Source organism: Telopea speciosissima, chromosome 11, assembly GCF_018873765.1.
Source record: "Telopea speciosissima isolate NSW1024214 ecotype Mountain lineage chromosome 11, Tspe_v1, whole genome shotgun sequence".
Classification (NCBI taxonomy): domain Eukaryota; kingdom Viridiplantae; phylum Streptophyta; class Magnoliopsida; order Proteales; family Proteaceae; genus Telopea; species Telopea speciosissima.
In genome coordinates this window covers 46,760,792-46,786,192 of record NC_057926.1, presented here as the reverse complement: position 1 = coordinate 46,786,192, position 25,401 = coordinate 46,760,792, and the positions used below count along the sequence as shown (strand labels likewise).

The window sequence follows — 25,401 nt, the reverse complement described above, 5'->3', positions numbered from 1 at the left end:
TAGGTTATAATACTAATATGTTATAGTATATATTACTAATGTTAGTATTAGATTTTATCACTCCCTAATTTTCAAACGAAACTCAGATCACCCCCTGGTTTTTGAAAAAACGTACTCAAATCACATACCCCCCTTTACAGTAACGATGTTAGGGTCTGCTGTTAATTAGTTATTGGTGTGAAAGAACTATTTTGCCCTTGTACTAAAACATTAGAATTAAATTTACAATAAATTTCCCTTCCTTCATCTTCAACATTGGTCAAGGGTAGTTTAGGGATTTAAATTAATTTAACTGGCTGACATCATCACTTAATAGCATAAAAACTAACGGTAGGGACTAATTTGTCATATTGGGGTGTAAACCAGGGGATGATTTGAGTTTTTTTTCTTCCATAAACCAGGGAGTGATCTGAGTTTTGTTTGAAAACCAAGGGATGACATGTAATTTACCCTAGATTTTATAATGCCAGTATATTATAACAACACTCTCAACAATTGACACCATTGTAATTGTAGGGAGTGGAAAAATTTTCACAAGTGAACAATGGAGATCTCCTATTTCTAAGGTGCTCTTCTGTTTTGGCAGTTGTTAACTATGTCAACAAATGGGGTATTTTTAAGAAAAAAAATGACATTTAACCCTTATCAACGAGGACGATGGAGGGATCGAGTTCCTATTTTTAAGGGAGTGGAAGAATCGATTACGTGTGAAGTTAGTTAGTTAGATCAACGAAAATACCCGCAAGAAACCAACAACATCAAAAACCCTAGTTTTAAGTGAATAATTTTTTTTTTGGGTCCTATTTTCCTGCTGAGATTTTGTTTATTTATTTATAATTAATCACAAGAGAACCTTCTGTGACAAGTTAGTAACCCCTGAAATGACTATCCCACCCCTATAAAATGAAAAAATATCCCTTCCTGGTCGATGCCCTTGTGTGTGAATCCCCTCATTGCCCTCCACCCCCTACACGGGTACAAAAGCTACGCAACCTTTCTTTCTTTTTCCTATATTTTTACAACACGTAAAACCGTTATTCTGGTATTTTGGTAGGTAAGACAGACAACCGTTATCAGTTTACCCATAACACGGCCAATGCATCTCCAAGGTCCAAGGACAGTGGTTTTTAACTTTACAGTTGGGAAGAACTCCACCACAGTCATCATCTCTATTCTCAAATAATCTCTGAGAACAGAACAGAACAGAGCGTGCTGCTTTTGCTTCAAAGAGGTATGCAATCTTTTTCCTTCTTCTTCTTCTTCTTTTAAACCCTATGGTTCACTGATCAGTTTGCTGAATAAATAAATATTTCTTGTGATCAATCGCAGGAAGAAGGGAAACAGTTACTACGGCATCATCGAAATCATCAACGTGAACACCAAGAAGATCGAGATCGAGGTACGTACGAGTTCCGCTTCTCTTTCCATCTTTCTTTCTTTCTTTCTTTCTCTCCAGAGTTTGACATCGGAGCCACCATTTTGTCACCTCTATCATGCTTTCGTTCACCTGATTAGACACCGAAAACTGTAGGTAGCAGAAATTATTGTTACCTGAGTCGTATATGACACCGGAGTGAGTGACGATCGTTGGCCGTAATCCCTAAAATTTCCAAACCCTAATAAGCTGGTGAGAATGCCTCTAAGCTTAATTCTGTCGGATAAAGAACGCCGGCGAAGTTGTAGTACTGATGGGGATTGCTTCCTCCCACTACAACTCAGACCTCGTCACGTAGTAATTAAGAGGATTGCAGTCGAATGGTACATACGTGGAATGATAGATGGGTTTAGTTCTTGGAACCCAGACCCGTTCTGGTTATCGGGTTGAGATACAGAACCGGGTAGAAAACCGGATCTCTACCATATTCCCACTCGGCAAGCCCCCCTTGCACCATCGTTGATGATCAAGACTTGGCCATTGAGTTTTTGGTGTAGCGTTTCTTAATTTGTTGTTGCACTTGCATCCCATTGATTAATGTTTACGTATTTCATGTTTTAGTAGAATTCACCATTTTTGTTTTATTTTATTATGGTCAGAAATAGAAGAAGAAGAAGAAGAGATGAAAAGACCAAGGGACGATGGATTTCAGTATTGCCTAACTTCAAAGGAAGAGCAGCTACTCTTTGGCGGCGGATTTCATTCTGACACATGGTGGTTGGATTTGGCACCTGTAGAAGATGATAATGAAGAGATGAATAAATTTCCAATAATGGGGCTTCCATCTATTCCCATGTATGATGATGACATATCAAATCCAGATGTTATACACAACTTTAAAGTTTCCAGCAGTAAGAAGACACCACCACCACTAGAAGAAGACATAAGTTCTGAAATGCCACCACTAGTGGAAGAAGAGATGAGCAGTGAAATCCTACCACTACTGGAAGAAGAGATGAGCAGCGAAATACCACCACTAGTGGAAGAAGAGATGAGCTGTGAAATGTTGCCCACTTCGGCTCCTGCAAACAATTTTGTTGTTAACAGTACCACAGAGTCAAGTTTAGTACAAGGAAAAGAGATGATGGAACCAATTGAAGATGGATTTCTTAGGCCATGTCTGACTTCTGAGGGTGAGCTGATACCCTTTGGCAGATTTCTTTGTCACGCATCATGGTTTCATTTGCCGCCAGAAAATGAAGAGACGGAAATGTTAGTGGGGTTTCCATCTATTCCGAGGATCATCGATGAACAGCAGCAGCTACTTTCAGTTTCAGATATAGAGACGAACTTCCAAGTTCCCAGTCGTAAGAAACCAAGGTTGCAGCTGCTAACAGCAGAAGAAGAGATGGAGATGAAAGTTCCATCGGGGTACCATTTTTGTCCTACGGATAAAGAGATCATTATTGATTACCTAGGTAACAAGTTGAACGGTGGAAATATTCCTACAAATATGATCAAGGAATTCGATGTTTACACCATAGAGCCATGGTTACTACCAGGTACTTATGGAATCATTTTCCTTTTTCTTCTTCTTTTTAGTCTTTCTTAAAATACCCTTTAATTAGCTAGTTTTTCTATTTATCCATCCCATTGCATTCCTATTAGCTATTAATGATTTAAATTTACATGCATGTATCGGTTTTTCTTAACAGGAGCTGAAATGGTTAGTAGTGGTGCCAAGAAATCACTCTATTTCTCTGTTATCTTGAGATTAATCTCAGCAAAAGGTGGGTCAAGACCTCATCGTACAGCCGGTAATGGCTTTTGGAGGGCTAGTACAGGTGACAAATCTGTTACAGACACACTTGAGCAGCAGAGGAGCACGATAGGTTACGTCAAGCAATTGACGTATCACATGTTTGCTGATGATCATGGCAAACATTCATGCAAAGAAAGTAAGAAGACCGACTGGATAATGCACGAGTACAGGTTTACGAAGGTTCGTATTATAATTAATTGCCTTGATGTTTCTTTCTAATCTTGCTTTGCTTTAATTAATTAATTATTTCATCTTGTCTATGTTTTTTGATATTATATTATCAGATTCTAACTAACCCAAATGGTGTGTGTTGTGTAACAGTCTTCAGTAATGGTGATTTGCAAAATAAAGAAACGCAAGACAACAGCTTCATCAACATATGGACTTGAATACTCAAATGAACAAAAACAATGAGTTTTGATTTGATAATTAATGTTTAATTCCTAGCTCATTTTGTTTCATTTTTGTTTTTTTTTTTCTGAGTATGTATAGATTTTCTAATGAAGGTAAGGCTTTTATGTCCCCCTTCTTAGGTTGTAATTAAATATTTCTTTTATTAATAAAATAACAGAGGTACCGCCCTCTTTCTCTAGATTGTTACTCTAAAAAGCTCTGTCTAATACTTCATTCCATGTCTTTTGGAGGCCAATTACATTTTTCTCATTTTGAATTGTTTTTAGAACTTTACTCCTTACCCTTTACATAATTATGATGTTAGATTGTTAGTTGCACCAGTTCTACCTAAAAAAAAAATTTAATTATAGCAGTTCAATTTAATATATATTTTCTATTGCCCTAAATAATTTTGCTTATGTCATAAATTTGCAGGAATTTTCTTCTTTTTATTTAGATCCCAACCATTAGCCATACATAAGGGTGTTAAATGATCCGATTTCGATTAAACGGTTTCATTTAAAATAAATAAATAAAACTCATCATAATACAAAAAGGAGGAGGGTTATGCACGTCACAATGAGTCAAAATGAAAGTTTGGTCTCACCTTTCATTATATCAGAGGGCACAATTTCTTTTTCCCTACTTGTTCCCTAAAATAAATACTTGGTCCAAGTGGTGTCCCATAGGTATCCCTTTGCTTCACTTGCCCTGGCTCCATTTGCTTTCTTCTTGGGAAGGTACCACTTTTGTTCAATATTGTCTCAAGTCCTCGATAGATGTGTTCTCATGAACTTTTTTATGTTTGGTTTTATTGACTTATTTCCCATCATTGTCCCTTAAAAATGTCTAAGGAAGAAGGCACCTCTTGAATATATGATGTATATGCATATTGCATATTGAAAATATGCCCTTTGTTTGCTCCTTAAGTTTAGTGCCTGTATGTATCCATACCCATTTTTGGCCATACATGTATTTACTAACTATAGTGGCATGGCCACCTGGCGTGGTTTTTGCTTTTTCCTTAATTTTAAAGAGGTTCCCTTGGCTATTCTGTTGTAGATTTTTGGCAAGATTATCAATAAGTAATGTGGGCTTGAATTTTCAGTGATTGGCACCTAAGAAAAATATAGAAATTTAATAATTATGAGGTGCGTCTTTTTTTAACATTCTGGCCTCCCACAAATTCAGATAAATTTTGTTTATTTCATTATTATGATCTTCTTTTTTTAAAGGATAATTATATTATGGAAGAAATTTCTTGATGGGGGAGTACCGCTCACGCCCTAGACATAGAGGGAGGTGAAATGATGGCCCGCCCCCATGAAAGGCATAAATCCATTAGATACAGACCGATCCAGATTAGTATCGACAGAGACTGATCCCATAACCAATTCTAATTCCCAAAACCCTGTTCCTTAATTAAAAGAGGAAAAAATTGTAATTACCTATCAGACTTTATTATCCTTCTTTACAAATATCTAATTCAGTTTTTTTTTTTAATTATTATTTAAGATCACATGGCTGTTTATAAGGGGTGCAAGTTTTTGACCCTGTCGGCTTGAACCCGCCCTGAATCCGAACAGGGGCTGGGCTGAGATATATGGCCCTGAGGGCGGATTAGGTTTAAATTATACTATAAAATATATATTTATATAATATATATATTATAAACTTTAAACGTCACCCACATTTTGTTATATAATATATTATATATGAAGACAATAAGTGATATAATAAATTTTATTACAGTGTTATTTTATATAAAATTGATAATTTTCTCCCCGGCCCATTCAAGCCCATGCATTTCCTTCCTTTCTCCATGATCAAGGCCAATCAGGGTCAGCTCGACGGTAGTCAGGGTTGGATTTTTCTAGCCTTTTGACAATGTCGGGTTAGGTCGGGCCTGGGCCCAGCTAAGGGTACTTAGGGTTGGACTAGGGTTCTATAAAGTCCGGTCCAACCCAACCCTATTGCAGCCCTAGCTGTTTACCTTTTTTATTCCTACTCAGTTCGAACTTCCACTAATCATAATTAACAAAGATTTACAATTTTGCATTGCAGCCACTGCACCACACACCAACACTACTCAGCCATGCACTAGCATTACTCCCAATTCTTACAACATTTCTTGTTATGTTCCCCTTGTATCATTTGCACATAGGTTGGGGAGGAAAGAAAAAATAACTTAAAAGTTTGATTTTTCTTTGAAGAGTATGCTGAGGAATTTATGTATTGGACGAAGAAAATATGAGGTGCATGGGAGTTCATAGTAGATAAGAACTTTAAATGGGAACGCCAGCTGGACCAACCTTTATGTTGGACAGAGAGTAAAGAAGCTAAATGGTCCCTGAGAGACCCCAACATAAATAAATTTTGTTGGTATCTAGAGCAAAAATATATTTTATGGGAAAAAGAACACTGCTTGGTCTAGTGGCTCTCCTTGGCCCTCACGCTAATGTAGAGGCTACACGATCAAGCAGCGATCTCTTGTTCATATTTTATATTCTAAAGACCTGACCTGACCTGACCAATATGTCAAAAGTATCCCAAACCAACCTCGGACTTAAGAGAGGAGAAAGACCTCTCTTTAAGGAACCCTACTCTATTAAAGTTCCCAAATAAAAGTGTCTTGTTCAAAAACAACTTTCAAAAGTTCAAACCTTGTGGGAAGGAAAACATTCAAAGCCTAATTTTCAAAAAATTAGCAATAGTATTTTAGGGAAAAAGAACGTTGCCTGGTGGTGTGGATCTTGCATTGAAACACAGGAATGTGCAAAACTACCGCCCCACCCTTATGAAATAAAAATTCCCATCCATGTTAATGCCCCTTTGTACGCTCTCATTCCCCCCCCCCCACCCCCCCCCACCCCACTGGTACAAGGGCTAGCTAGCAGCTAGGTAGCAATCTCTTACCCTTTTGTTTTATACTGTATTTCAAACACAATGTCCTGCTCAAACACAATATGTGAAATATTAAATACCTAAACCATAGTTGGAAAACCAAGTTTTGAATCTGCCGAATCACCCGAGTCAAGTCAAAATTTTGGAAAACCTGGTCAAGAGTCAAGGTGAAAAATGACGCGACTCAGTATTAACTCTCCCGAGTCAAGCAAGACCAGTTTTTTTAACCCGAGTCACTTTTAACTAGGCGAGTCTTGCCAATTTTTAAATACATAAATGCTCCTTGACTTTTTTTGGCTAATATAAATACTACTTGATTATGAGTGAATATATCAATAAATATAATAAGTAACAACTAATAATTGTACATCTAAATGTGTAAAACAATGAAGATAAAAAATGCTTATTACAACTAACGTTTTGGATCTCTCTCTCTCTCTTCTTGGAAATTGCCATGTAGCATTTATAATTCTGTATATAAATGAAAATAAACCATCTCTCTCTCTCTCTCTCCACATTGCCGTCTTCATCATCCAATCCATAACAATGTAGCATTTATTCTTATTTTTTAACAATTAAAAAAAAAAAACATGACTCGACCTAACCAGGTTTAACCAAGTTGAGTCATTAGGTTTTCTAAAAGGCGAGTCGAGTCAAAAAACCTGATTTTTCAACTACGACCTAAACTACAATTTATCAAAACATTAAGAACCATAGATGCCATCTACCCCAAAAAAAACACATTTGAGCCTTGTCGACGGTGGAAAGTTCCTATTTATTAGGGATTATTATCCGCTCCAATTCCTAAAGTGTGGCAGTGTGGCAGTGCTAGGTGGGGTTTTGGTTGGTTAGCATATTTATTTGTTGCAAGTGAGAAACTATGGTTTGTAATATAAGATTTCAGGCCTTTAAGAGAAGTAGGAACTATTATTTTTTTTCCTTGCAAAATTGTTGGAATCTAGGCCCAAAACCTCAAGAACCCAATGATGTTCTCTACAAGGATACCTGCAACGTTGCAGGTTTTTATTTTTATTTTTCTTGTAAAGGCATTTTTGTCAGTTCACCCTTTGATTTTAACACTGTTAAACCTAGACTAACGGAATGGGGGAATTTGTTAACTATTAAGAACCTCAGGAGGGCACGCAACATTTTTGAAAACTGAGGAATTTTTCCATAATTACGTCAAACCTCAGGTCCTAAGGTACGGGAAAAAAACCCTTAAATTTTTCTTATTTTGAATTGTTTATATCATGGTCCCCTGAAACTGTTTCACAGGTGTTTTCAAGGATTCAGGTTTCCATACATCTACAATTAATTTTTTTTCTTATTTGTTATTATAGTGAATCAGATCGATGAATGTGTAAGCATTTAATATGATAAAAAAAAAAAAATAAGGGTTGCTCTGTGCCGCAGCGCAGCCTACGCCCATGCACATGGGGGTGGGTGCAATGACTACCCTGCCCCCTGCACAGGCTGCCCATGTACCTGGGTGTAGGCTGCGCTGCGGTACAGAGAACATTCTCCCTAAAAAAAATTTATATATATGTTATTTCCCTCTTTCTTACATGAATGTTCTTGTTAGCTCCTAACTAAATCTCAATTCCCAGGCTCAAACCTCTTGCTCTTCTCCGATTTTATCAATTTTTTCATTTTGACTTCTTTTAGATTTTCATTCATTGAAATACAGAATAAAAATTCAAGGTAGCATGTGATTCAATTAGACCAACCCAATAAACCCAAACTGAGTCAACATGAGAATGAAAAAACCAATGGAGATTAGGAATCGGGGGCTCCCAAATAATTTGTGTTTGGCTTATAATCATTTCCTGCATTTATTTTCTGCGCTCTGTAGTCGGTTTCAATGTTGGCATTTTGAAAATCCGAAGGAGGAGAAGAAACAGAGGCTTGCTTTATTAGAGGATTTAGGAAAGAAGTTCTTCATAGGGTGTGGTTTGGGTAATTTGAGATAGAGGCTTGCATTTAGGAAAGAATTTTTTGTTGACCTTCAGATCACCTTTTTGAGTGATTTTGGGTTGGAACCAGTACATCTGAGCTCTACTAACTTCCACGAAAAGTTTCAGATCCATCGGCAGCCATATGAGAGAAAATTATTCTCTTCAATTCCTTAAAGTATGGCAGGTTACAGTACTAAGTGGAGATATCGACATCTGACAACTGCTGCGTCCGACAGAAAAATAAAAAAATCTTCTATTTACAATTAAGACCATAATTTTGTAATTACTAAAAATCCTTCCTCCTTCAAATTGACTCTGTTTAATTCTCACCCTTATTTAAGAATGGCAGAAAATCCCTTTGTTATCAATCCCATCTCCTATTTGTGTTACCAAATAGGGTCGTCGTTGTGCTGTGTTATTAAGAGATTGCCACTGATACCGTTATTTGATTTTCTGGTAATCAGGGTGGGCCCATAGTGACCCAAAGCGGGTTTTCAAACCGGTTCGCATCACAAAATTTACTTGTGAGTAAAGAGTCTTGGTGTCTACTTGTTCACAGCCTAGGTGCCATCTAGACTAGGGATATAAACGGATCAGATTTGGCTCGGATAGTGTTATATCTGCATCTGTATCTGATTAATTTTTGGACGGATTCGGATAGTGCTAAATGGATACGAACACGGATACAGATTGGATATGTTATCTATTTACATATAAATATAGCTTTTCAAATAGCTATATCCTATCCATATCCGTATCCGTTTAGCTTTCGGATGGATTCGGATAGTGCTAAATAGATACGGACACGGATATGGAAATGGATTTCGACAATTCATTTACATCCCTAATCTAGACACTTGGTTGGTGTCGCCTTGATTTATTTCCTTTGCCACCACCTTGGATCGCCTTGTCGCCATGACAACTATGGTAGATTTGCGACATGGCAATATAGGTAAGTAAACTTAACACGGTGTACTGTTCTGATAAGTTTTGCCCTTTTAAAAAAGTCGAAGGATGCTTGCTATCTTCATCACTCCTTGACCCTTGTTGAGTTCACTCCGAAATTTCCTAGGGTGACTGTCTCTGGTTCCTTTCTGTGTTGCTGGCCAGAGATTGACAGTTTTTTGGCCGAAATGTCTCCATTTTAACCCCTTAATCTGGTATGGCACACTTTTCCTTCTTTTCATGGTTCCCCAAACATTTGGCCAAATCCATTTGTTGAATGCATTTTACTCTGTTTTTGCCTCTCATTGTGTTTATTGAAAACCTTAATTGTAATTATACTCCTCTTTATTGGGTTTCTTCATACCATTGCAAGAGTGCTAGTTTTAATAAGGGATGTAAATGGTTCGGATTTGGATTAGATACGGATTGGATGTGATTGGATTCGGATATTCTTTGGCCGAATACAGATACCTCTAAACGAATTCGGATGTGGATTGGATTCGAATTGTTGATCATCTGTTTACATCTCTACCTTGTGTAACGCGTACCTTCCTCCCCCTAGTGGAAACAATTCACTCTTTTTTTTTTTTTTTGGTTGAGGATGCAATTCACTCTCAATCCATATCTCTTAAATCATGATTCTCTTTTCATCATATTCCAGAACCTGTGAAATCTTCAAAAACCTTCAAAATCATTATTACTGAATTTTTTATTACTAAGTATTTGCAATTTTTTTCGGACGGATTTTAATAAGAGTATTCGGATTATTTTCCGGATATCTCTAAACAAATACGGATGCGGATGCGAATTCAGATTTCGGTTATCCATTTACATCCCTAGTTTTAACAGACAACTATGGCACTTTTGACCTTTTTTTCTTTTACCTTTTTATCCTTGTCCGTACAGGTGGAGTGGATCGGATCGGTATCAGGATTAATCTCGATCGATACCGATCCGATCCGATCCGGGCAAAATCGATCGATTTGATCCGAGATTACTAACCTTGGTTAACATGACAAAATAAATACTTTGTGATATTTGAAAAAAGGGCGCAAACTGTGTGCAAGATCGCTATCAACGGCTATGTGACTCATCCAATACGAGGGGTGTTTATGGTATTTTCATGGGGCTTTTGTCCTCATTGGTCGTTGTCGAGACATAACCCCCTCAAATGACCACTTCACTCCTATAATAAAAATCCCTCCCTAATCGATGCCCTTGTATGTCCCCTCATTGGCCCACCACGTTGGCGCACGAGCTACACAACCTGGTAGCGATTTTCTTCCCAAAAATTCACCTTTCTTTTTGTTATATTTTTACAACTGTGTAAATAAGGGTCTCAACCGATACAGTTTCGATAATATGATACAGTTTCGGTATGGTACAGAAACCAAGTATCAGATACTGATAATGTACTGTACCCCATAATTTTACATTTCTAATATCGATTCCATACCAACTCAATACAATTTCGATACAATATTTAGTATTGTATTCTGTATGATATCGGTATTTGGTATTCGATATGTTATATTTTATATATAAATTAATAAAATTATTATATATAATATGAAATATATTATATTGTATATATAAATTATTATATATATGAATCATATATACTTATATATTGTATTTATATATATGCATTCAATTCAGTATGGTATCATATTCGGTAATTCGATACGGTATCGGTATTTATCGATGGTTGTAACCTTCATATCGATACTGCATCGTACTGAGTATGGTTCCATTTTTCAATACTGGTACTGTATCGAATATGTTTGGTACGATACGATACCAGTAATACGGTACGGTTCCAGTTTCGGTATACGGTATCAGTGCAGAATTACACCCTCAGGTGTAAACACAGGCGTTATCATTCACACAAAAAAACCCCAGATGGAAGAGGCAAGCGCCCATACAGCCAATGCATCTCCAAGGACAGGGTTTTTGACTTTGCAGTTCAGAAGAACTCCGCCACCGCCATCTCTATTCTCAAATGTCCTCTAAGAACAGAACAGAGCGTGCTGCTTCAAAGAGGTATGCAATCTTTTGTCTTGTAGTTATTGACGGGGTTAGAGATGGATGAAGGATTTATTTTCTCTTCTTCTTCTTCTTCTTCTTCTTTTGAAACCTGATTTTTTATCTGTCTGATTAAATTGGATTGTGTTGCAAGAAATTTTAGAGAGACTAAATGGAGAGTCTTCATAGATTAAATCCTATGGTTATCTGAGTTTTTTTTTTAAATTTTTTTAAAAACCATTTTTTCCCATGATTTTCTTGGCAGTGGGATTTGCTGTGTTTGAAATTCGCTTGAATGATTGAGCCTATCGGCAAACTTGGTTTCAGTGCTTCCTGAGTTCAAAGTTTTGCAATCCAGTCTCTGTTTTCTGATTTTTCTTCCATAATATCGGTGCAATCAGATCCCCAATATAGGTCTATCGATGATTTTCCTCCTTTCATGTGTTTAGGTTTTTTAAGGGACTGAAATCATTCCAAATATAGACTTGATTTAATGGATCTTTCTTCTTCTTCTTACCCCCACCCCAACCCCCAAAAGGGGAGAGCGGGGGGGGGGTGGAATAATGGTCTCAGGCACCTCTCATGAATGAAGAAGAAAAAAATCATCAGAACCCTAACATGGGCCACTTGGACGGGCTCCATTCCCTCGCTTCACCAATTTATCATCTCCCTCGCTTGTCTTTGAATGATCTTGTTAGCTCCTAACGAAAGCCTATGTCCCAGCCTCAACCCCTTGTTCGTTGCTGATCTTCTCATCAGTTTTTCATTGTTGGCGTCTTTTAAAATTTTCTACCTTGTGATCCCAACTATTTATGTTTGGCTGATAATCTTTTCCAGCATTTAATCTCTGCTTTGGGCCATTAGCTGATTTAGCTATGGTGGTTCATTTGCTTCTTGATGGTGAAGTATATGGGTGCTTCATCTTAAAGACAAAATACCGCACTTTGTACTCTGTTCCAATAGTGGTATTTTGAAAGTCCTAGAGAGGAGGAGAGATAGAAGCTTGCTTTATTAGAGCATTGAGGAAAGGAGTTTTTCATAGAGCAGTTTGGGTAAATTGAGATAGGAGTTTGCATTATTTTGTCTCTTTTCGTACCACTTTGTTGAGTGATATCTATGTATGTTGCATATTGAAAAGCCTTTTTTTTGCTCCTGAAGTTTAGTGCCTGTATGTGTCCATACCCATTTTTTGCCATACATCTATTTACTAACTATAGCGGCATGGCCATATGGAGTGTGGCCTTTGCTTTTTCCTTAATTTTAAAGAGGTTCTCTTTGCTTGATAGGGTTCTTGTCACCTATCTATTGTTTTGACTTGATATGAGTATGTTTTTGTACAAGAAGCTGTTGATTTGTAAAGGCCAGTTTTGCTGTTATTTTTTCCAATTTAGGTAGTTAGGAGTGTAGAGATGTATTAGATTCGTAATTTAATAAAATCCATTCTTATTACAAGGACAATCCCCCCCCCCCCTCTTTTGTTATGGACTTTCCTACTCATTGTCTCACACAAGATCATTTATAAATGGATTCGAACACCATGTGGTTCTGTCAATTTTGGAGCCTAACTCAATCTAATACCTTGCCACCTGGGAAAATGCATGGGATTATCATTGTTTAATTCAGATTTTGGTCGGTAATTGAGAAATTTCTAGATAAATGTGAAAAAGATTCTACCTGAAAATAAGAGTTGCATGTATTTTAAAACAACTAATAATCATCCATAACTAAAATAACTTAGTAGTGTAGTCACTTTTAAAAATTGGGTAGCAAATGCTATTGCAATATAATTGGAAGCATTTTAAGTAAGGCAGCAAGTTTTGCAAGTGTGCCACTCATTCAGACGTTTGTGATTGGTCATTTGGTAAAGAATGATTTAGACGGATTACAAGTGAAATTTGTAGATCTATCTCATCCATATGATTCACCTTTCATGGGGTTTTCCTCTTAGTTTCTTCTAGGGTTGCTATACTGTAGCTAGTTCTAAATAGAAAATAACCTTTAGGGAAAAACTCATTTGAACTGTCTGGCCTTTATAAGCTTATAAGATAGCCCATCTCATTCTGCTATTGGAATGATGGTGTGGCAATTCTGACTGTTTGGTAGCTAGTACATGCCTTGGATTAGAAGTATGTCAATTCAGATTCTAGTTCAATCAAATAACCTCCAGTGTATTGGCATGCATCCCATGTTTATTTTTCCACTTGACAAAATGATGCAGAAACTTGGCTGGACTGGTTTGACCTGTTAGGATACTTAGGTCACAAGGAACTGATTCCAAACCGGGTTGTTAGTTCTCAATAGGATATTTTAGGTTGGTTGGCTGTTGGTTCAATAGGATATTTAGGGAGTTTTATTTTATTTAGGATAATATTATGTAATATTTTATTTTGGGTAGGGATTAGGTATGTAGGATATTCTAGTTTTAGTTTCCTTGTTCAAGTTAGCTTTAAGTTTCCTTGTTGGGTGCAATTTCTTTTCTTTATGTATGCAGGTTATCCAACAAATTTAATGGAGAATGGAATATTGAGTTTTCATTTGAGTGTTGTCTGCGTGCCTGAGTAGCTTGTTGGCTGTTGGTCCTACTTTTCCCTGCGATTCTGAATCTCTCCTTGTAGGTAAGCTTTTTTACCTTTCTTCCCTCTTTTCCTTTCTTCTTTGTTTGTTACTGTTACTCCCTGTTCCCTGCGATAGGCGGTGCATCTAGGATGAGAAGCAATGACGAGAACTCATCCGAGTGTTCACAGATCAGGCTGATATTCTGAGGTTTGAATCAGCATTCTAGAGCGACCCAAAGTCCAGAATCCTACCATAGAATGCCCCATACTGTGGGATAATTACCGGAAACAAATCTGGTTCCTGTTTTTCTGTCAAACCCTGGTTGCAGAATTTTTTTGTTGATCTTCAGATTCCCTTTTTGAGTGATTCTGGGGGTTGGAACCAGTAGATCTGAGCTACTAACCTCCACAAAAAGTTTCAGATCCATGTGGGGGGGGGGGGGGCATATGAGTGAGTTCTCTCACTCAAAAGTGGACTGGTTCTTCGGCATTACGAGAGTTATGAAGAAGCAAAAATTCTTCTATTTACAGTTAAGATCATAATTTTGTAATTACTAAAAGCCCGCCCTTCTTGAAATTGACTCTGTTTAACTCCCACCCTTATTTTTTTGAATTGCAGAAAGTCCTTTTCTTTCAAGATTAATTACTTATTAATCCCATCTCCTATTTGTGTTACCAAATAGGGTCCTCATTGTGCTGTGATATTATGAAATTGCCACTGTTACCATTATTTGATTTTCTGTTAATCAGGGTGGGCCCATAGTGACCCAAAGTGGGTTTGCATCACAAAATTTACTTGTGAGCAGGGGAAGTGTTGGGGTCTACTTGTCCACAGCCTAGGCACCGTCTAGGCACCTAGTTGGTGTCGCCTTGATTTTTTTTGCTCTGCCACTCCCTTGGATCGCCTTGTCGCCATGAGTACTATGGTAGATCTGCCATGTGGCAAATATTTGGGTAGCTAAGTGAGCTTAGTATGTGTGCTGTTCTGATAAGTTTTGCCCTTTTAAAAAACACTAAAGTGACATTTGAGGTAGCTAATCAATTGATATGAGAGACATAATTGAACGCATTGATCTAGGTAGCTACACCACTTGAGGAATTTAAAGAACCTAAAGGAGTATGAGTCATGTAATCCGCGGAATGCCGGGCAGACCATTTGGATGATTCATATTGATTTAAAATTTTTAACCATATGAGATAATGACAGAGAAAAGATGCCCACTAAATTTCATCCTCATCAAACATTGTCACATGGCGGGAATATTACTTAGTTGGATTATTACTAATTGAATGACTTTATAGGTCTTCTTTTAGCCCAATGAACTGTTCTATTCATTGACTTTAATCGTTCAGTAGTTAGCAAACACCTCCTGTCATGAGAATTTATTAAAGGCTTATGAGTCATTCATATAATTTTCTCAGGACTTATCGTTTGAGGCAGAAAAGTCCAAGGATGCTTGCTGTTTTCCTCACTCCTTGACCTTTGTCGAGTTCATCCGAATTCCCTAGGGTGACTGTCTCTGGTTCCTTTCTGTATTGCCGGCCAGAGATTGACAATTTTTCGGCCGGAATATCTCCATTTCAACCCCTTAGTCTGGTATGGCACACTTTTCTTCTTTTCATGGTTCCCCAAGCCTTTGGCCAAATCCATTTGTTGAATGCATTTACTCTGTTTTTGCCTCCTCATTGTCTTTATTGGAAACCTTAATTGTAGTTTATACTCCTCTTTATCAGGTTTCTTCCTAGTCCTGCAAGAGTGCTAGTTTTAACAGTCCTTTGGCCTACTGTAATGTTAGTTCTCTTTTTTCTCATATTGTTGTCACTGCAGTTCTTTTCTTTTTTCCCATGTTCTACTTTCATGAATTTCCAACTGGAAGAAATTCTTGTGTAGTTTCTGAATTTATATTGTATGTTAAAGGTGCCAACGAAACAGATCTCTAATTTATGATTGAAATTGGAATGCCCTCTTTGTTAATGTTGTAACAAAGAACATAACAACAAAAAGTAGTGGTACGAAGGAATAAATGATCAAAAGCAGCAAAACTGTGACTGTATATACTGTTGTTTTTCCTGTCAGTTTTTAGATTTTTATCTGTTCATTTTTCTTTAATTTTTTCTATTTGTTTGATATTTAATTTTTTTTTCAATAGAAACAAAATTTTTATCATGTTTTCAACTCAACATATTCTTAGCAAAAAATTATGTATTATTTCAAAATTACAGATAATTCAAGTCATTTAAATAGGCGTTTTGTGAGTGACCACAAAGATCTGAGTTGTCTTCTATTTTTTTTTTAAGAAGTGTATGGCATTTTCATGAAAAAAGGAAAAAGGCATGTATGGGCTTTAAAGTGTTTTGATTACATTCCTACAGATAATCTAATCAGTGTCGCAAAGGTTACTTACGACGGAGATGCCTAAAATAGCAAGTAGTAGAACCACCAGCAGTTGTATTGTTTCAGGAAATGAAGATTTAATGATCAACATCCTTTCTCGGCTAACAGTGAAGGTACTCTCAACATTCAAGTGCGTCAGCAAACAATGGAACATGTTGATATCTGATCCTTATTTTGTTAGTTCACACCAAGCTCGAGCAACCCAAGATCCCAACGTTCTTAAAGTGCTTTGGGTAGATTATCGGGATGGGTCGATTGGGGTTTGTTCAATCAGGGAAAAGGAAGAGAGGATAGTTACCGTTGATTTGACATGGCCAAATTATCCTGATTCATTCCTCCGGCAAGATTTTATTATAATGGAAGGGCGTCCTTGTAATGGGTTGATTTGCCTTCTTGCTGGTGGTTATGAGGGTGACACTTTGGTTTGTAACCCAGCAACGGGAAACACTATGGAAATCCAAAGAGGCAATAAGAGAAAACATACTTATGTTCAGGGACTTGGGTATTGTTCCTCACGCAATGAATTCAAAGTAGTACGCCTATGTGAAAGGTCGAAACTTGATAAGAGTATCCCTGAGAACAACCACTGGTATGGGTGTGAGTTATTTACTGTAGGTCAAAGAGGAGCCCTGGGAACAAATCTTCCGCAACATTCACGTTCATGGAGATATGTAGGGGATCTACCTTTTGAAATTGAGAATCCAATATGCAGGGCCATGTGTTATGTAAATGGGAGTGCCCACTGGATGATTGGGTATGGAAACTCGTCTTCCTCTGAATTCATTCTTTCTCTGGATCTTGAACTTGAAGAGTTCAAAGTAATTGCACGCCCAGTGGATTGGGCAGAAGATGAGAATTTTGATTACATGATGCCCATCGCCATGCATCTCATGGAGTTGGAAGGTAAGCTATGCGTTGCAGATAATGTCTTTAGTAGAGAAGTTTTGGAGATATGGGTGCTGAAGGACTACAATAAATCCATCTGGAGCAAGGAGTATGAAATTGATCTTGAGACTATTGATCTTAAACATTCTTTGCGTTATTTTCCTATAGTTGGCTTATGGAGGGGACAGCTTCTTCTTGAAGGTAAGTGTAATCGAATGTTGTGTTATGATCAAAAAACCAATTCCTATGAAGAGGTCGTCCAATTGGAACCGTTTCATAACTATGGAGGATCGGCCACATTTGTTGAAAATCTTATTACACCATTTTGATCTTACAATCAAATTATTTAAGCTGTAATTATAAATTTTAGTGCTAATATTTGTTATGATATTTTACTTCAAGATCTTACTCTTTATGTAAATTTTTTCTAATTATTTGTTTTGGGAAAAAGTACGCTGCTTGGTCGCGTGGCCACTATGCCAGTGGCTGGGCCAATTGCAATGCATACATGGCATTGAAGAGTAGGGGCATGATGGTCTTTTTGTGCACCCATGTGAGAGGCTGTAGGAGGCTGCTACCAAGCAGGTTACTATATCTTATTTTTGGCAAAAGTACGCTACCTAGTTGTGTGGCTCCTGCCTCCAGACACAAGGCTGTGCAAAAGTACTGCCATGCCCCCATGAAATAAAAAATAGCATCTATGTTGATGCTCCTCCGTGCATTCTTATTGGCCCTGGTGTAGGTGCATTGGTACAGGTGCTACTTGACCATGCAGTGGTCTCCTGCTCTATTTTTATATATGTCACATGTAAGTTAATGTCACATGTAAGTTAATGATACTTCTAGATTGTATAACTTGGGAATTACCTTAGAAGTTTGCGAAAACACTATGACCAAGTATAAATTACTAAGATTTTTGTAACTTTAGAAAATAGGATTAGGGAAAAGGTTGAAAAAAAAAAAATCCTCTCCAGTGCTTTAATCTTACGGTGCCTTGCAGGTTGGGCTTGAGTGCTCGATACGTGGAAGATGGACATCCAATGGTTCCGAGCTCGGGAAGGAACAAAAAAAAAATTTGGGTCAATTGAGCTCACATCGTTGGATGAAGCATCTCCCATTTGTCAAGCTCTCAGGCTTGAATTGCAAGGCATCACAAGATGAAGGAATTGCAGAGGATTTTAATTCAAAAGGCTGGGCACGTGACCAGGCTGTCTAGCATGTGTCATTTTCTCTCCTCCTCCTTTGGAAAAGACCCTTTTGTCTTCCTGTGTCCAGCACTGTGATTGGTGCATGCTAGCGGTTTGCCCAACCCTCTCTCATAGGGTTATAATATATCATGAGGATTGGTTTGTTAAACTTCACCACATTACACACACGTTTGGGTATGGGATCTCTATAATCAGGTTCTTTCCCTAAAGAGACATGGGAAAGCAAAATTGAGTTTAGTCAGAAAGTGGAGAAATGTCATTAGGGTTTTGTTACACTGGGGAAGGCTTTCTTGTAATTTTATTTACTCCAGATATACAGTCAGATGGGTGTTTATCCTCATTACATGGACTTAGTCATGTCCATCTAATTTTGCCACATGGTAAGACAATATTACCTTGTTGCAAATTCAACCATCAGTGAGTAGTTGTTACATTTATATCATCTTGAAAAATATGCCTTTCACTTTGAATTTTCAGTGATTGGTACCTATGAAAAATATAGAAATTTAATAACTATGAGGTGCGTCATTTTTGGTACCTATCAGACCTTACCATCCTTCTTTGCAAATGTCTGATTCAGTTTTTTTTTATTCCAATTTTAAGATCTCAAAATGTTTAGCTTTGTTATTTCCTACTCAGATCAAATTCCCACTAATCATAATTAACAAAGATTTTGCAATTTTGCATCGCGGTCACTACACTACACCCCAGTACTACTCAACCATGCACTAGCATTACTCCCAATTCTTATAAAATTTCTTGAAAAGTATGTAGAGGAATTGTGTATTGAATGAAGAAAATATAAGGTGCATGTAAGTTCAGTAGTATATAAGAACTTTTAATTCCAACGTTGGCCGGACCATCATCTATGCCGGACAGATGACGGAGCCCAACATAAATAAATTTGGGTTAAATACACATGCATCCCCTAAATCATCCAAAAATTCCACATGCCTCCCTAAGATTCTGATAATTCCACACGCACCCCTTTGATAATTCCACAAATTAATCTATATTTAAGTCATGTCATTAATATCAAGCGTTAAATGCTAACGGTTTTGAAATTGAAGAATGTAATGTACAAATATACCCTTGCTAGGGCATGATTACCAAAATGCCCTCATCTTCCCCAAATCGTTTCCCCAAAATCTATCTTCCATTTTCTGCAACAACGACCCTCTCTCAAAAGCCATAGACCGCTGCAATCGATTAAGAACGGAGAAGAAGAAGAGGGCAGGGGCTACGTAGTTTCCAATTACATTGCTAACTACACCAGTCGAATCAGAACTGTCATCATAAAATGAAACACCATGGTTCTTGGACCTTGAGATTAATCTCTGCAAAAGGTGGGTCAAGACCTCATCGTACAACCGATAATGGCTTTTGGAGGGCTAGTACAAGTGACAAATCTGTTACAGACACACTTGAGCAGCAGAGGAGCACGATAGGTTAAGTCAAGCAATTGACATATCACATGGATGCTGATGATCATGGAAACATACATGCAGAGAAAGTAAGAAGACTGCCTGGATAATGCACGAGTACAGGCATACAAAGGTTAGTATTATAATTAATTGCCTTGATGTTTCTTTCTAATCTTGCTTTACTTTATAATTTATATTAATTAATTATTTAATCTTGTCTATGTTTTCTGATATTATATGATTAGAGTCTAACTAACCCAAATGTTGTGTGTTGTGTAACAGTCTTCACAAATGGTGGATTGCAAAATAAAGAAACGCAAGACAGCAACTTCATCAACATATGGGTTCGAATACTCAGATGAACCAAAACAATGAGTTTGATTTGATAATTAATGTTTAATTCCTAGCTCATTTTGTTCCATTTTTGTTTTATTTATTATTATTTTTTTTGGTTTGTCAGTATATATAGATTTTCCGATGAGGGTAAGGCTTTTATGTCCCCCTTCTTAGGTTGTAATTAAATATTTATTTTCATTAATAAAATAACAGAGGCACAACCCTCTTTCTGTAGATTGTTGCTCTAATAAGCTCTGTTTAGTACTTGATTCCATGTCTTTTGGATGCCAATTAGATTTTTCTTATTTTGAATTGTTTTTAGAACTTTACTCCTTACCCTTTACATAATTATGATGTTAATTGCAGTAGTTCATAAATTTGCGGGAATTATCTTCTTTATCTCTTAGATCCCAACCATTAAACATAGAGGTAATAGAACAAAGATTAATTATATGTTATCTTGGCAGTCATTCATTACCAACTTGGGGGCAGCGACAAGGATACCCTATCCCTATTCCACTCTATTTGAGGTTACATATGTTGTTAGACTTATCAGCATTATTTTTTCCCAGTGATTGCTTATGAATTAATAGCTGACACTGCTTTGGATCATGGTTTGAGGTATCGGTATCTGATTGCCCGATATGGTTGATACTGCTTGGTTTTGAAGATGAGTGATACCATAACCTAGCTAATACTTTATTGGTGAAACAGTACGGACAGGGGATAAAATTGTAACTTAAAAAAAAACTATTTTAAATGGAAAATCAGGAGTAAACTTGTCCAATACAGTCGATTTGTGCTGACACCATATTGGTATCATATCGTTTTGAAGGTGAACGATACTTGATCCAATACCATGCACTAAAACCATGCTTTTGGATGGAGTGGAATTGAGAACCAGACTTCTTGCAACAGATAATAGTTCAAGGGAAAGAGAAGCCACCTTGTCGCATAGTTCACGCTGCCCCTACACCCGGACACATGGGCGCGTGAAATGACCATTGCACCTCTAGTCATTTTCATCTTTCTTGTGGATGGGTAGTCATTTCGCACACCCAGACACAAGGGTGACATGTGTTGCGCGATCAAGTGGCGTTGTTTTTCCCATAGTTCAGATATTACTTAAGGTAGTATTTTAAACTAAAATTCTATCTAGTAGTGTTGAAAACATAGGTGGTTAAATTTTAAGGCACTATTTGTTTACCCCCCAAAAAAAAAAAAAGTCAATTATTTATATTCAATGATTATGCATGCGTCCACGTGAGATCTGAGTTTATGTTATTCCAATCTGAGAATTCTTTTGTAAGATCAACCGTACGTGATTTAGCTCGATCAAAATACCAAAGAAGTCACAAGTCTTGAGGTATTGTCGTATTGTAGAGGTACTCCGTGTGCGCTATGTGTGTGTGTGCACGGAAAATTATCTCCTGCGATTCTCTATTCGATACGATTTTCTAGTGCCTCTTATAAGAGGGGGGTGGACCCCACCCGGGTAGTGTGTTCGGGCAGGGGTGAGGTGGTCATTTCCATCCTCCTATGAGAGGAATTGCAGGCACTGTACCAAGCAGGAACCGTAGGCGATAAAGATCTTGTGTGCACATGTGCTACAGAGTGGAGGGATGGAGGGAGGGGAACAGACTCCTCTCCAACGCTGGGCTGTCTCCAGCGGGCATCCAACAACTGGGCTGGTTGGATGCGTGCCAATATGTGTGCCTGCAAGCATCCTGATGTGCATCCAGCCATTTCAGCCGATGGATGCACATTGGGCACTCCCTGGGCGCTGGGCTCATTGGAGAGGAGCCAGATTTTCCGATTATACTTTGATGTTAATGACTTAAGGCTATGTTTGTAAGTCCTAAAAAACACACACATACAATTATACTTTTATGTGCCTAACTGCCTATTTCTGTCTTCAAATTCAATTTTTTTTTCCTAACTTCCAAATATAGCCTAAGGAAGGAGTACTGAATTGACTTCTCAGGCTCAATCTCGGTGTCAGCCTCCTCCACCAGCAGGCAGGGTTTTAACAATGGTATGGGCACCCCCTAATCGGTACTGATATTTGATGAACATAGTACAGAGAGAGAGAGAGAGAGTAAAATGAACAAAATTTATGTTGGTAAATGTTTTGGAAAAGAGAATGTTATCTAGTCACATTAGGCACATAGACCCTGCTTCCAAACATGGAGTCGTACAAAATGATCGTCGCGCCCTTAGGTATCACTGGCTTTCCATGGGGGTGTAATGGTCATTTTGCACAGCCCAGTGTCTAAATGCAAGGGCCACGCGCAACACTCGACTAGGTAGAGTTCTTTCTCCCTAATGTTTTTAAGGCCAAAAAAAAAAAAAAAACACAACTTGAATAATTTTATATTGGACCCCATATAATGGGGTAATATGCCAATCGATTAAACCTCCTTATTGCACAAAATACAAATGTCGTCAAAATTAATGAAAGATGTTAATTTCTTTTTGGGGAGGGTTTTCATGCATGGCCACATTCGGTAGGGCCAGATTACAGGGCTTTAAATGGGGGCCAAGGGTTTCCGCTTTTGGAACAAGAGATATAACGGTGCATGGTGCACGCCCGTGTGTGCGAAAACTTTTGCTTTTTTTTTTTTTTTTTTTTTTTGGCAAAACACTTTCAACTAAAACTTTCATAAAAGGATTTTAAAATTGGGATGAACTTTCAGCTTCCAAAGAACTTTTCAATTTTTTTCCATCTAAGAATAAAGGGAAGGTATTCGTACATGGAAGACATTTACTCTGTCAAATAGAGGGATCTAGGATGTTGATGTCATTTCAGATAAACATTTATACTAATCTGATTACATTTCGTGTTAGTCGTGTACATGTCATGTACCGTCATACATGAAAACATTTTGCCAAAAAATAATTTACCAGATTGACATTGTGACTTAGACTAAAAAAATAAAAAAGAATGCCACAAGCTTGGTAGACTAGTGAGAACTAGGGATGTAAATGGATAACCGAAATCCGAATCCGAATTCGCATCCGTATTCGTTTAGAGATATCCGAAAAATAATCCGAATACTCCGATTAAAATCCGTCCGAAAAAAAATCCGAATACTTAATAATAAAAAATTAAGTAAATAATGATTTTTAGGGTTTTTGAAGATTAAACAAGTTCTAGAATATGCTGAAAAGAGAATCATGATCTAAGAGATATGGATTGAGAGAGAATTGTATCCGCTAGGGGGAGGAAGGTCCGGGTTACACAAGGCAGATATGTAAACGGATGGTCGAAAATCCGAATCCGATCCGCATCCGAATCCATTTAGAGGTATCTGTATTCGGCCAGGGAATATCCCGCTCCGATCACATCCGATCCGTATCCGATCCGAATCCGATCCGTTTACATCCCTAGTGAGAACTCCATTCTTAAAAATAGAAGAAAAAAGATTAAAAAAAGAAAATGGGTTTGAGAGATCAATCTTTGGGGTATCTATATAGCCGCACAAGTTGAAAAATGATGGGTAGAATAAACAATGATTTCCACCAACCATTTAGCATAAGTTCATGGACCTTATCATAACAAGGATGTGGGACAATAGTGTTAAAGAGCTGGAATCATGGGGTCTTTCCATATAAAAACTTTTCTCTCTTCCCCCAATATTCCAATACAACCCTGTTCTAGTTGTGTGATCTTAATGTGCCTTTTGAATTTGTAGGCCTACTCCCTTAACCATCAACCTATTGGGTGATTGTGATAAGATATTAGAATTTTAATTCCTTCTTTTGAGTTCTATCTCTTTTTCTTTTGTTCTAAAAAATAATAGTGCTTATGCTCATGCTATTTTTAAGTGGGCTTTGTACTACTCTAATCTAAATTTGTGAAAAATCTTTCAAAATTAACCCCTGCTTACTTACAGGGTTTTTGGTGCCCAAAAAAATATCCCTACGATGATTGTCGCAGTTTCCCTTATTTTGGAAAAAATCATAACTAATTATAAAAGGGCAAGAGATTTTTATTTGGTGGTTTTTCTTACGCCCTCTCCCAGGACACCGTGAGATGAAATCTCTGGCCCGTCGTCGGTGGAGAGATACTCACCCATTGGAGAACGCAAGAAACACCACCAAGTAGAGATCTTTTTCCCTGAAATAAATCCAAAAATCTCAATAGCCATGAGAGAGGACCCACAGACTGATCTATCATTTCTGCCTTCTGATGGGCATAAAAATCTCTTCATTTGATCTGATTCTCTTCTGGAGTTTAGAATAATTTTTCCAAGAAAAGGAAAAACAGAAGTGTACGAAACATGTCATTATCTTCCAAACAATGAAAGCAACCAATCCATCTCCCAACCAGAACGCGTCATGTCCATATCCACATCTTCCCCAGTTCCCCACCCACCACCCACTCCTCAACCACGTGAACTGCTGATCTCAGATCAAATCCTCACCACCCAAAATATAAACACTAACTATTAAGATAAATTTATGGAAAAAACAAATGGAAAATTACTCCTCTGTTAGGGAAAAGAAACAATAAAACCAAAAAAAAAAAATTAAAATTAAAAATTAAAAATCTCTCTATTGAGTAAGAGTAGAGGAGGCATTGCCGGTGGTGGCCGTAGAAGCTGAAGACGACGAAGAAGAGTTCTTATGGTTATGCATCCACACCTTGAAGACCTGTCGGGGTACACCAGTCATTTTGCAGAAGCGTTCGATCTCAGCGTCTTGGTCTCTTTGAATCCTCCAACCAAGTTTCTCTGCAAAGCCAAGCATTTTCTCCTTCTGCTCCGCCGTGAACTTCGTTCGAGCACGCTTCTTTACGCCTCTCTCCAGCTCTAGCAATTCCACAGGGGTCACCACCTCTGGGTGGCCACCACCAACACCTCCTCCTCCACCGCCGCCGCTGCCGTATTGGATTAGCTCCATTTCTAGGTCGTCACCGCCACGGTTAGAGCTGTTTCCGGCTCTGCCAGTGCCGGTTAAGACCCTAACCTTCCGGTGGAAATTACGGTGACAGCCACAGGCTTCGCATTGTAGTCCACCAGGTGTGTCACCGTCGGGTGTGAATTCGCCACAACCATCGGTAGCGTAGCTTCCTAGGCTGGCAGCATGGTTTTTCATACACTCCTTGTAGAGCTCATTTGGGCCATCTTCCTCCATTCTCATCTTTAGTCTGCAAGCGTCCGAACCTTCTCTAGCA

General features: G+C 37.8%; 3 protein-coding genes across 3 annotated transcripts in view; 1 reads left to right on the top strand and 2 right to left on the bottom strand.

Annotated features, from left to right (window-relative positions):
• Positions 1-7,011, bottom strand: part of LOC122646850 (60S ribosomal protein L35-like) — a 23,188-nt gene extending 16,177 nt beyond the window's left edge. The window contains exon 1 of the mRNA XM_043840461.1: positions 6,988-7,011. The gene's annotated coding sequence lies outside the window, so the exon portion shown is untranslated. The remainder of the gene's footprint in view (positions 1-6,987) is intronic.
• LOC122646849 (zinc-finger homeodomain protein 11-like) lies at positions 6,989-25,401 on the bottom strand. Its single transcript, XM_043840460.1, has 2 exons — positions 24,778-25,401; positions 6,989-7,008 (listed from the first exon to the last, which is right to left on the bottom strand). The coding sequence occupies exon 1, from the start codon at positions 25,365-25,367 to the stop codon at positions 24,780-24,782; it is 588 nt and encodes a 195-aa protein (XP_043696395.1). The 5' UTR covers positions 25,368-25,401; the 3' UTR covers positions 6,989-7,008; positions 24,778-24,779.
• LOC122645228 (putative F-box protein At4g38870) lies at positions 16,387-17,583 on the top strand. Its single transcript, XM_043838557.1, has one exon. The coding sequence runs from the start codon at positions 16,387-16,389 to the stop codon at positions 17,581-17,583; it is 1,197 nt and encodes a 398-aa protein (XP_043694492.1).